This window comes from Limanda limanda, chromosome 16 (genome assembly GCF_963576545.1).
Source record: "Limanda limanda chromosome 16, fLimLim1.1, whole genome shotgun sequence".
Classification (NCBI taxonomy): domain Eukaryota; kingdom Metazoa; phylum Chordata; class Actinopteri; order Pleuronectiformes; family Pleuronectidae; genus Limanda; species Limanda limanda.
Genome location: NC_083651.1, coordinates 13,414,179 through 13,427,451, shown reverse-complemented (window position 1 = coordinate 13,427,451; position 13,273 = coordinate 13,414,179). Strand labels below are relative to the sequence as shown.

The window sequence follows — 13,273 nt, the reverse complement described above, 5'->3', positions numbered from 1 at the left end:
TTGACATTAAGCAGAATCCATTCTTCTCTCTGTCTGTGCAGAGTTTCCTGGGCCTCAGGCTGCCTCAAAATCCCAAAGCAGCTTATCAGCCTGTGCCCGAACTACAGTTAGCAAATGGGGGGTGGTCTAGTTCACATGAAGCACAAATCAACATTAACTTACTGTTTAATTATTCAATTTTTCAAGTTAATTAAAAGAGCAGAGCAGAGCACACAGACTAGAATAGATTAGAATAGGATAGACAGTGCGATGAGCTCAATAGAATAGAATAGGATATTGTATAAGACGTGGTGGGCAGAGCATAATAATAGAATAGAATAGAACAAAAAGTGTGATGAGCTTAGCATGAGTAGAATTCAATGTTATAAAGTAGATTAGAGTAGAATAGATCAAAAAGTAAGGTGATCTGAGCATGAGTATAGAATAGATTAGAATAGCATAGAATAGAGCAGAGTAGAATGGAATAGATCAGAGAGTGTGATGAGCATGATAGAATCGAATAGAATAGAATATGAGATGAGTAGAGTAGAATGTGTAGAGTAGAATCTGTAGAGTAGAATGTGTAGAGTAGAATCTGTAGAGTAGAAAGGTGAACTATCCAGTCACGGTGTCATATCATAAAGGTAGATCCAGTCTGACTGTGGATCACCAGTAGCTTGTGATGAGCTGAGCATGATAGAATCGAATAGAATAGAATATGAGATGAGTAGAGTAGAATCTGTAGAGTAGAAAGGTGAACTAACCACTCACAGTGTCATATCAGTAACCAGTGGATCCAGTCTGACTGTGGATCACCAGTAGCTTGTGATGAGCTGAGCATGATAGAATCGAATAGAATAGAATATGAGATGAGTAGAGTAGAATCTGTAGAGTAGAATCTGTAGAGTAGAACCTGTAGAGTAGAAAGGTGAACTAACCACTCACGGTGTCATATCAGTAACCAGTGGATCCAGTCTGACTGTGGATCACCAGTAGCTTGGCTCCTGTTAGAGTGCGCGTACCCGAGAGCCGCGGCCCCGGCAGAGGGAAACATCACGTGGTGACACATCTCCTCGACTGACGTCACCGTCCCCATCTCCAGAGCAACCCCACCATCAGCCCGCGCGTCACCGTGCGCCGAGCCGCGCGGTTGCCCGGCAACCCGTACCTTGCGCTCGGGCCCGGCCTTGCACCCAGCGCAGAGCTCTGACGCGGGCGTGACGTCAATAAGGTGGGTATCAATTTGTTCTGGTGGCGTGGGGGGGAGGGAGGAAGGGAGGGAGGGAGAGAGGGAGGGAGGAGGAGTTCCCCTTGTGACAGCAGAAGCCCTCAGCTCCACATTCCACCGGAGCGCACAGCTACACGCCGGCCGCAGCGCAGTCCCGGGCCCCGGACACAACAAGTCCAACCAGCCCGAGTGGAGACAAGGAGGAGGACAAGTTGTCTTCTGCTGTGGTTCCGCGCTCTGCTGGTGCCGGTGGACACTTGTCTCTGCTGTGGAATGGTAGCCGCTTCCTCTGAGATCCGTGTGAACTGCGAGAGAAGAAGCTCCATGTCCGCTGTTTGAGGTAAAACTGCACTTTTGAATTGTCACTTTTTACAGCTGGACTCGTTTCACTCAACTCAACTTCTTATCTATGGAACTTTGGGCTTTATTCTACCTCCTGCGCTTTTTTTATCAGCAGAAACTAACACATTAGGAAACATTTAACCATTTTTAGTTATTTGTTCACACTTAAAAACAAATCAAAAGAAATTAAAAATACACAACAATTGAAAAAAAAATCTAAAAAAAAATTCCTTTATTTTCACCAATACTGTTCAACTATAAAGAACATTTTAGCACCTTATTGACTCTACGCTTATTTTCCCCGCATGCACTGAACTCACCAATAATGCGAGAGAGTTCTCACACTTGTGCACCGCAGACGCACAAATACTGACTCTTATTTTTTTTGCAAACCCTGGATAAAAGCATTCGCCCAATAAATGTAAAACATTCATATCTGTTAATATTCAGAATCTACCAGATATACTTATTCTGCAACTCTGTCTCTGCAGGTTCGAGCCTAAATTCATTCCAACTGTGTACCGTCGGCCTGGCGCAGCATGGTGATCATGACGGAGAAGAGCCGGGGGACTCAGTCCAGCTCTGCCCAGGGAAGACCGCTGCAGGTCGGCTTCTACGAGATTATCCGCACGCTGGGAAAAGGCAACTTTGCAGTGGTGAAACTGGCCAGACACAAAGTCACCAAAACACAGGTCAGCGTCTCTTCTCCTTAGTGTCGGCCTGTGTGTATTTTAGATGTATAATCTTATATATTAAATGTTTCTGTGTTTTTCTTCTCAGGTGGCCATAAAGATTATTGATAAGACCAGGCTGAATCCCTCCAACCTGGAGAAGATTTACAGAGAAGTGCAGATCATGAAGCTGCTGAACCACCCCCATATCATCAAGCTTTACCAGGTGTGTATCAACTTTCACCTTCCTGCTGTGGGTCTGTTTCTCATGCATGTGTGTGTGTGTGCGCCCAACGCTGTGGGAGTTGAGCCGTGTGTTATTCAACTGGTATCACATAAGCAGTGTCTCCAAACCCCTGCAGCCTGGAAGGCTCTGTGTGCAAGGGAGTCAAGTGCAATGTGGCGGAGAGCTTCGAAAGTGGGAGACAAATGTGTTTTTCCCCCCAGTAACAATGTTGTGGTGCACAGCGTTGTGCCTCATTACTTTTGACATGTGGATGCAGCAGTGTCATTGTGTGTGGCACAAATAAGGGTCATTTGTTGTCCAGGTGGTTTGCACTGGCTTGTTTGGAGCTGCTGACTCTCAGAGCACATTGAATCATGAGGACAGCACAGCGGCATTAGTGCAATCCATTTGACCTCTCCCTGTGTGCATTGGTGTGCCTGACTCTGTGTGTTTGTGTCACAGTTAGAATTACCATGGGCACCAGGGAACAATGCATTTCTCAGATGTTTTCTTTTGTATAATGTCAGCGGTGACTGCAGAGATATGGGAAGCAGGGCGGTCAGAACAGACTGGTTAACGCTCTGACCACTGGTCTGAGCCTTAAGCCCACTTAGCATCTGTTCGAGCCAACTACAATGTGTCTGCTCTTCACGTGAAGTAGGACTCCCCACAGCGTCGCTTTACATTTAATTAAATTGAGGACTTAGTGGGAAGAATTCCCTTTTTCGCCCTGAGCCGACCTTGCGAGTGCAGTGCCACATGCCTGCTGGTAAACAAAAAACAAACTTAAGAAAATGAACATGCAAATCCTCTTTTTGTAATTCATTTTTGTTCTTCCTGCCCTTTGTTTAACTCTATAATTAATTCATATCTGAAGGTGAACAGTGCTCACTTATTTTTCATGCATAAAATAAGAGCTTCACAATATAAACCTTTATACGTAGTAGAAGCTGGGTGTAGATAATCCATTATCAGAACAATATAGAGCAGAAACAATTACTCATTAATGGTATTTTGATAATTCTTAATTACTAAATATTAAATATCATTGTGGTTTGTGTTTTTGATCAAACCAAACAAGAATTTTAAAGACATCTTTGGGCCTAAGGAAACCCCAAATCTGTTTTAATTATTTTCCAACATTTCATATATGAAATGATAAATTGACTTATCCCAAACAATATGAATGGATTAATCAATAATGAAACTGATAATTATATGTTAAAATGCCTCAACAGCATCATATTATTTACAGAAATAGTGCTTTCAAGAAATATGTCATGTAACGTATGGGTCAGTGATGTGACATTTCTTTTTTGTATATGTTGTTAAGAAGTCAGATAAGATAAAAAATATTAGATCAGTGAACCATAATATAATTGTAGGACCAGAAAATACATTAGTAAGATATATTACAAAGTGATGATACATTAAAATCTGTGTTTAATAATATACAATACAGCTCTCAGATGAGGGGACAAAGAGACGTTAACCAGCTGAGAGGTTTTAACTGCGTTTCCATTCAGGGATAATACAGTATAACAGCTGTTGGAATTCAGTGGCAGTGATGTTTAATGGCACAATGTGTGTGAAGCGTACAAAACTAATTTGTTGGAATTAAAAACCGAGTCAGAGGTCAAATGATCTTTGTTCGATAGAAGCCCATTTCCAAAAAACCAAACGCTATCAATGACCTATAGATCTCAACATGTGATCATATCAAGAGAATATGAACCGTTAGATTATATTTGTATACATTGGATCTATAAACCAACTTGGGTGAGCTCTGTCTGTCTGTGCCCTGTGTGTCCTGCGTCCCTGTGAATGTCTCCATGCCCTTGGGTGAGGTAATGTTAGTCAGATGCTTGGTACTTGGTGAGTAACAGGAACATCTTGTGATCCAAGCCTTGCTTCCTGTTTGCTGCAGTTTTTTGGGGAGCCGTCTGAGATCTCTGGTCCTGATGAATCAGCTGCTGTTTCCACTCTCCCACGTGGTCTCATGGGAACAAAATGGTTTTTTTCCCCTTTATTGTCAAGGATCATTGAAAAACTCCTTCCCTCTGTCTTTGTCTCATCCTCTATTTGACCTTGTATCAACGAGCAACCGCTCTGCTCTTTATCTTCTTTAATCCCCCGCTCCCACTCGGGGGTGGTCGGTAGAAATTTTGCTGAAATGCCATGGTTCACACATTTTTGCATACCTATAAAAAAATATTTTAAATTATAGTGGAGATCCCTGAGTTTACAAATGTAAAACATCTCCTTAAAGCTACTTAATGGCAAAGAAAATGGCAAAATCTGGATGATAAGGAGTTAATCCTGCTTCTGGAGGAAGTGGGTTGGGGGGTTGGGTGCTGATGGCCCTTGACGTGCTGTGCCTGTTCTTCAGAGCCATGACGTCACCCGCACCTCAAGGTGACAGCCCCAGAGAGCTGCCCTATCTCACAGATTAAGACTACTGGCCGCTCGGAGGCATCTGTGCGTTGAATCATTCTCTGCTCGGCTCTCTCAGGGGCCTGGTGGCTTGAAAAGAATCACGCTCCACCATTCAGTGGAATTTAGTGACATTTAATCTAGAGCTGGCTGGCAGCGTCGCCCAGACAGGGCTTTGTCATCTGCCGAAAAAATTGTTTTGTTGTGGAACCTTTTAAGCGGAACTGCTTGGATCCGGATGGCTCTCCCAGGAAATGGGAGGCTTCTATGAGCTCCTGAAAAGTATTGTTCACAGCGTGTCTTCCAGGCCCACGAAGTGCACTGCGCCATCGCACTGATGGTTTTTGTGATGCCTTCGACGGAACCCGTGTAAACAGCCTGTGTGCATTTATCTCTGTTTTCAAGATAATCATAATACAGGGGTAGCTTGAAATTCAGTTCCAAGCTTCTTACCAGTGTCAGGGAAACAGTTCTAACCATTTAATATATGTTTGTCTGAGTGTTACTGTTTGGGACTGAGTTTACGGGTATAAACAGGATTTTAACCAGACATTATAAAAAAGCACACAGAAAGCTGCTGGCGGCCTGCTTGTGCAACGGGACATATCATGGAAATCCAGGGTGATTTGTGTGAGTGGAACAACTCTATGGAGAAGTATGAGAAGGGGATTTCTCTGGGTATAAAATAAATGTCCCATTCAAAGAAATGCCTAGAGCAGGCTCAACGGAAAGGTCTTGGAACAAAACAAAAATTCTTCGTCACACCAGCTGCCCATGTCCCAGTTAAAATGAACCCTTTTCTTTTCATTTCCCCTTCTCTCAGGTCATGGAGACCAAAGACATGCTGTACATCGTGACGGAGTACGCAAGCAACGGAGAGATGTTCGGTGAGTTCAGCTCTCAAATTTGCAAATAAGAGAGTATTCTGGATCTGTTGATCCTGATACTTTGACAAATGGAGCACCCCAATATGCCTGACTCAGTTTTGGAACATTCTCTCCCCTGCAGACCACCTGACCTCAAATGGCCGCATGAGTGAAGATGAGGCACGAAATAAGTTTTGGCAGATTCTCACGGCGGTGGACTACTGCCATCGACACCACATCGTCCACCGCGACCTAAAAACCGAGAACCTGTTGCTGGACTCCAACATGAATATAAAACTGGCTGGTAGGTCTTTCATACACTGTTCACCTTTGCCATGGTAACAAGATGATTTATGATGGGAGTGTTGATTATTTTTTCTCCCCACAATATTTTTATTTACATTTTTAACATCATGACATAGAGCCTTTTAAATTGATATACTATATCACAGCATATACAGTTGTTCAATTATCAAAAAACAAAGAATAAAAGTGTCAACCAGACAAAACCAACTCAAACCAAAGATGCTTTTCCTCTGTTAATAACTGGTAATCTATACAAAATGTAATGCAAGTATGTTATTTGCAGCAGATGCAGTCTATAGAATATTTAGAGAAAAAAGCTTGTCCAAAGAGATTAGTCATTCACTTGATCATCTGGTAGAGTTGATTTTTATTAGAAAACCATTCCTTAATCTGATCTCACATCAGTATTCTGTTCAGTCCTCGCCCGGAGATAGTTTTATTCATGTGCTTTTAAACCATTGTCGTGCTACCTTTCTGCTAATTAAGTGCGAATAATTGACTCATTTAACCAAGACTAATGTTGAACAGTTGAAATGACTTTGAAGCACAAACAGACACTTTTGCATAAAGAAATATTCCTGCTCAACTCTCATTGCAGAGCCAGACAACTGATCTTTTGTGAGAAAGTATATGGGGATATGTTAAGATTAGCTTGATGTGGTCTAGGCTGTGAATACCTCATCATCAGAATGACAAATTACACAAAGACACTGTTGTGAAAGGAAGAAAACCCATATGTGTCCCAGTGCCCTAAGCAGCTGACACTGGAATGCAGAGAAAACAAACAAGTTTGAATAACACAACTGTGGTGTGTGTCCTCATGTGTCTTCTAGACTTTGGATTCGGAAACTTCTACAATGCAGGGGACCCTCTGTCTACATGGTGTGGCAGCCCACCTTACGCCGCCCCTGAGGTGTTTGAAGGAAAAGAGTATGAGGGGCCTCACCTTGACATTTGGGTAAGTTTGCATAAAGAGAATATAGACGTCATGAATCAATAAAAGATAACCATCAACATGTAAAACGCTAAACGTTTTCTTTTTCGCTATTTCTTAACAGAGCCTCGGTGTGGTACTTTACGTTCTTGTGTGCGGTTCTCTTCCGTTCGACGGACCCAGCCTTCCTGCGCTCAGACAGAGAGTCACAGAGGGACGATTCAGAATCCCCTTCTTCATGTCCCAAGGTAACCATCAGTCTGACATCTGACGAATACTGCCTATTACCAATTCTATCTAAATGCAAATTGCTCACAGCCATTTGTTTCTCCTGTCCCCCAGACTGTGAAAACCTCATCCGTAAGATGCTGGTGGTGGACCCGGCCAAGAGAATCAGCATTGCCCAGATCAAGCAGCACCGCTGGATGCTGGCGGACCCCACGGCCGCCCAAAAGACCCTCAGCCACTCGCTCACCGAGTACAACTCCAACCTGGGCGACTACAGTGAGCCCGTGCTGGGCATCATGAACACACTGGGCATCGACCGTCAGAGGACTATTGAGGTGACTGAACGAGAAATTAATTGCTGTTTTATTGTGAGAATTTTATAGTCGCATTACAAACAGAGAGTTCACAGTTTCAGGTGACTTCATGAAGTGAGGTCAGACTTGTGTGGCATCACATTAGGGGCCATCATATATCCCTGCATGCTTCATCACTCAGCTTTCTAGGACAGTTATCTTTCTATTTTCAATAGCAGAAACAACCTCTCATTTTGTTGTGACCAAACAGATTATTTTTACAGTCGTCCCAGACTTTCACCCAAAGACAAACACAGAGGTGGAGGGCAGAGGAAAGCTATTAAGAGACTAAGGGATGGATATAAACTCGGTTTAGGAGCGACAGAAAGTAAACAAAGTGGCCAAACCACTAATCTACTGTCTTCCATCCTTTTCCCCTCAGTCTCTGCAGAGCAGCAGCTACAATCACTTCTCGGCGATCTACTATCTGCTGCTGGAGAGAGTGAGAGAGCATCGCACCCAGCAGCTCAGCCGCCAGTGTGGAACCTGGAGCCAGAGACCCAGGAGCACCTCAGACTCCACTGGCCCAGAGGTGAGCACTCCAGCTGGGTGTACCGAGCTCAGACTAGTCCTGATCCAACCTGCAAAATGAACTCGAGATCTGAAACGCTGTGTGCTCTCTGTTTGCCCCCAGGTCATAATGGAGTCCACTGACAGCTTTAGGACCACAGCGTTTTCAATTCGGGCCAAAAGTACTCCCCCTCTGTACCCGGAGATGGAGTGTGATCAAGGGGGATTGTTCCAGGTAAACACATTCACTCAAACTTGACAGCATTGAGCAGCTCAGACGTCCCCCCCCCCTCAGTGGCTCACGGTCGTCCCGCCTCTGTTTCAGCGTGTGGTGTTTCCAGTGGAGGCCAGCTTTAACAGATTGCTCTGGAATCGCTCCATTTCACCCAACAGCCTGCTGGAGACGAGCATCAGCGAGGAGGTGCGACCCCGAGACCTGGAGGAGGAGGAGGCTTCGCAAGCTCTTGGGCCCCTGCTCCCTCCCACCACCACCTACCGCCGACACACTCTGGCTGAGGTGTCTTCCCGTTTCCACCAGTGCAGCCCTCCATGTGAGCATGACAGACATATATGACAAAGGCACATTTTAATCCTCGCTTTATCGGCACCACTTGATCTAATTCCTTCACTGTTCTTTTAAAATCTAGGTATCGTGGTCAGTCCCTCTGATGGTGCCTCCTCTGACAGCTGCCTGATGTCCTCATCCAGTCCCGCCCGTGCTTTACAGGCTGCTATGGGTGAGATGTCAACACATCCGGCCTCTGGGGCTGAAGGTGGAGCTCTGCTGCTAGCAGGAGCTCCTCTGAGCCTCTCCTCCCACCTCCTCCCCCCCGCCCAGGGCAGCCTGCCCGCCGCCAGCTTCCAGGAGGGTCGCCGAGCCTCGGACACCTCTCTCACACAAGGTACAGGATCGCGAACTTGAGCATCGACTGTTTAATCCGATTCAAGTTTTTTTCCTCACATCTACTGTGTCCCAGTGAAGGATCAGAGTAGTAGCATTGTGTAACCCTTTCCCACGCTCTTTCTGCAGGCCTCAAAGCTTTCCGCCAGCAGCTGAGGAAAAACACACGTACTAAAGGGCTTCTGGGATTAAATAAGATCAAGGGTCTGACGAGGCAGGTTGTCCCTCCCCTCTCCTTTAACCGCGGCAGCCGAGGTTCGATGGGTCCCGCCCTCTCTGAGCACCGCAGCATGCTGGAGGAGGTGCTGCACCAGCAAAGGTGAGCCATTGAAAAATTGGATCATGAAGCGCAGAAGGTGTCGAAAGTGTAAGGAAATCACCTGAGGAAAAAAATCATATTCTATATGCCCCAAAGCATTTTGGGAAGTACAGTTTCGAAACAGTCCTCCCCTATAATAGGTCCGATCTTCTGTCTCTGTTTTCCAGGATGCTGCAGATCCAACACCAGCCGCAGCCTCAGGTCCAAGCAGCTCAGACTGGACCTACCCAGAATCCCTTGCTTTTTCTGGCGCAGCACCAGTCGCCCTCTCCTCCGCCAACTACAGTGTTTGCTCCCTCCTCCATGTTTTACACCCCCACCACCTCCACCCTGCCTCCTCAACCACCTGCAGTGGGTGCACAGCAAAGCCCCTGGCAGCAAACCCTGGAGACTTCCTCCAGCGTCTGCTCCTCCTCCTCCTCGTCCTGCTACTCGTCCTCGCTGTCCCCCGTGGCCTCAGCTGCTTACCTTCTCGAGGCTCGCCTGCACATCAGCCAGCGACCCAGCCCTCCTCCCCACTCCAGCCTCCAGCAGCCGCCCCAGTCTGCAACGCAGGGCATCTCCCCCATCCTGTCCAGGCCGGTGGTGTGGAGCCCGGGTGGGGTCCCTGGCACAGATCCCGACCTGCAGGACCTGGGACTGGCCGGGCAGCAGCCGCTCAGTAGCTGTGTGATGGTGAAGTAGAACATCCGCCATGTTCGAGACCAACAACTGCTCTCTCTCTGTGGAGACTGCAAAAAAGACTTGATTTTGAGCACAGAAGAAGAAGAAGAGATAAAAGAACAAGAGGAAGGAAGGAAAGGAGAAAGAACAAATGCAACCGAAAAACGTACACTTTATTATCCATCACGGGCTACACATCTTGTACACATGGGTGTATGTTGTGTTTAAGCTTTTGATATCATATAAGCTAAAGACTAAGCAATAACCAAACTCTGGATGAGGTGTTCAATATGTATCGGGCAGCCAGAGAAGCAATAATAGACTGAAAGACTCTCATCCAGCCTCCTGACGGACTCACTTGAATGAAGTGAGAGCTGACTTTAGCCGATGTGTTATGTCTCACATATGTCGATGCTGTCTAAGTCTACTTTTTCATTTTCTGAAAAAAGAAAGGCTCCATCTTCCTCGTTCTTTTTTAAGTGTCATTTCCGGTTCTCGATGTTTTTTCACTTGACTGGACAGAAGACCAAAATTCTCTCTTTCCTTTTTGGTTTTTCATTTTTCCCACAATGTTCGCCTTTCTAAAGACACATCTCTCTGTAGCAGTGCAATGACCATGCATTATTGTGTCCTAAGCTTACATACATTCACTTATGGGGTCAATTTTGGTTTGTATTGAAACTGTGATTTCCTTTTATTTTCTGTGCAGGATTATTTTAGCTACGCAAATGCTGCTTTTACCTCAAGCTGCAAAAAGACTGCTGCATCCTCATCAGCCAAAACTAAAGGAAGAGAGAGTGTAGCTGATTGAGCAAAGCACAATAGGTACATCCGTCAGCTCGATAGCACCTTACGCACAGTATGTGGATTCTCCGATCCGTGTTCCCCTTATTCGAAAAGCACTTCTTGTTAGATGCTTGTACTACCACCTCAGGCAAGAATTTGGAAACAGAAAAATAACTTTAAACAACACGTTGATCCCAGAGTACCAGAGGAATGACATTTTTCATGTGGACAAGGCAAAGACTGTGGGAGCAGTGCAATATTTCAAATTGAAATACACAGGAAAGGCAAGACTCTACATAGGATGGTCAAAATGTAAATGCCTGAGGCTTGTTTGATTCTCAACTTGTCTGTTTGACCTCGCTGTGCTAGCTAGCTGACTACAAACGGTACGAGCTACGTTACTGATTAACTTGACACTGTAGAAAATTGAGAGGAAGAGACTAGAAGGCATTTCAAAAGGCTGATTCTGCACGCAGCATTCTTGGGTGTGTTTTTGTTTTTTTTTAACCAAAGTGTGAACCGCACAAGAGCTGGGTGATCTCTCACAGATACACTACTGACTTTTCACTTTGAATGCTGTCTGAACATGTAGCACGGTGGTTCGCTCGCATTTCCACATGTTCTCCTTAGCTTTTGCTGTGAGAAAGAAAACTCCCGTCGCCACCAAACCTTAACGCTACACATGTGAATATCTCCAGCTGTTACTGTCAGGACCGTGGTGGTATTCGTTTTTTGTACTTTTCTAGATATGCAGAGTGAAAACATAGCAATACCATGTTGTGCTGTAAGTGAAACTTTCTTCAGTTGTCCATTAAGTGGCTAGAAATTGGTACAAATGATGGATGTTTTTGTGCAGATGATGTGTTAGAAAGCTGCAGGAGACGTTTGATATCGGACGTTCAGCAAGTTCTCTCATATCTGTGAAACATCTTGTAGAGGAGTGAGAAGTGTTTTTTTCAAACCAAGCTCTTTGTTGGAAACATGCAGTATTGATATTTATACCCAACATTTTATTTGTGTTGAATGCACTCATAACCAACACATGTGCCTTTCTCTGAACAAACCCACAATCAGAGGTGTCCGTCTCTGATCACTACACTGAAGAAATTCAAATGATGCCTCCGTTATTGGCTGTTCACTCAGAAGTCCCCTTTTGACAGCTTCTTTGACCTTTGATCTCGCTGTGTAAACAGAAGCAAGAATTGCACTTTATTCATATTTCTTATTACCGATTTGTTTTTTCTCATGATGACGAAAACATTTAACAAAACTATTGAAACACTAAGACTCTTGATGCAAATCTGTAATATTACCCTTTTGATAAACTTTGGATAATAAGAAGTATTTCATGTTTTTTTTTTTCTTTGTTATTATTTTGTTATTTGTTACTTGACTGTGTGAGCATGTGCATGTCTGTGTGTGTCTGTGTGTGCATGTGTGGTTGTGTGGAGGGTGGGAAGAGAAACGAAAGGACAGAGAATGCTAGTTTGAGAAAGATTGTTTATTTATGTGGCTATTTATTTAAATAAACTTCACTTCCTAAACTTGCTGTGGTTTGAATGTTCTTTATAACATGGACATCTTCATGGATGGTTGCTGGTCTTTTATCAACTTTTCTAACTTTTCAAATGCACTATCAATCATGTTTAAATAAAAACATTATAAGAGAAGAGCTTTTTTGCTCAACTCTGACTTGTTTTCACCTTCAGGCTAATTAATTTTAATATTTATATTGCACATATTCTCTGCCTTTTAAATAGATTTTGTACTTCAGAATTTCATGATCCAAATACTAGAATATGTCAATTCACTAGTTTTAAAGGATATTTCACCCAAAAATGAAAATACACTCATTATCTACTCATCACTATGCTAATAGGGAGGGGTGGATGAAGTGTTTGAGTCCACAAATAACTTCAGGAGTCTCAGGGGTAAACAGTGTTGCAGCCAAACACAATTGACGTAACCGGTGACCATCATACCAAGCCTCCGTACTGCTCCTGTGGTGTCATCCATGCGTCCGTAAGCCCCGACCTTCACGACACTGCAGCTATTACGAGAACCTACGAGTATCGCAAGACGAGACCAGCTTGCGATAGCTAGCGTCACGTGCCCCTTGGCCGAGGGCATAGAGGCTAGAGTTTGTCAGGTGTGTGCGCGAGAACATGAACATGGCTCCAGGCTGAGAATAACAGCGGACATTTAGGCTAAAAACATGGTGTGAATAGGCTGCTGAGTCGAATTTGAATGTCGGGCTTACGGACGCTTGGATGACACCACAGCAGCAGTATGAAGTTATGTTGTATTTCTGTTCTTTTTTTACGGTTGAAGAATTTAAACCCCAGTTAATTCAACTATATTGGATTTTGCTGCAACTCTCTACCCCTGAGACTGTTTTGTGGACTCAAACACTTTCACCCACCCCATGTTCGGCATAGTTGTAATTAGAAAATGAGTGCATTTTCATTTTTGGGCAAACTATCCCTTTAAGAAAGTAATATATTTTGGTATAACTGGAAATTATCAGT

At 44.3% G+C, this 13,273-nt stretch overlaps 1 protein-coding gene across 1 annotated transcript; it reads left to right on the top strand.

Annotated features, from left to right (window-relative positions):
- Positions 1-1,269: 1,269 nt before the first annotated feature.
- On the top strand, positions 1,270-12,289 carry sik1 (salt-inducible kinase 1). The gene is made up of 14 exons (XM_061087970.1): positions 1,270-1,547; positions 2,041-2,241; positions 2,330-2,446; positions 5,703-5,766; positions 5,888-6,049; positions 6,885-7,009; positions 7,110-7,233; positions 7,328-7,548; positions 7,949-8,098; positions 8,201-8,311; positions 8,402-8,627; positions 8,724-8,978; positions 9,107-9,296; positions 9,464-12,289. Exons 2-14 carry the CDS (start codon positions 2,089-2,091, stop codon positions 9,978-9,980), a joined length of 2,415 nt encoding a protein of 804 aa, XP_060943953.1. The 5' UTR covers positions 1,270-1,547; positions 2,041-2,088; the 3' UTR covers positions 9,981-12,289.
- The last annotated feature ends 984 nt before the right edge of the window (positions 12,290-13,273 follow it).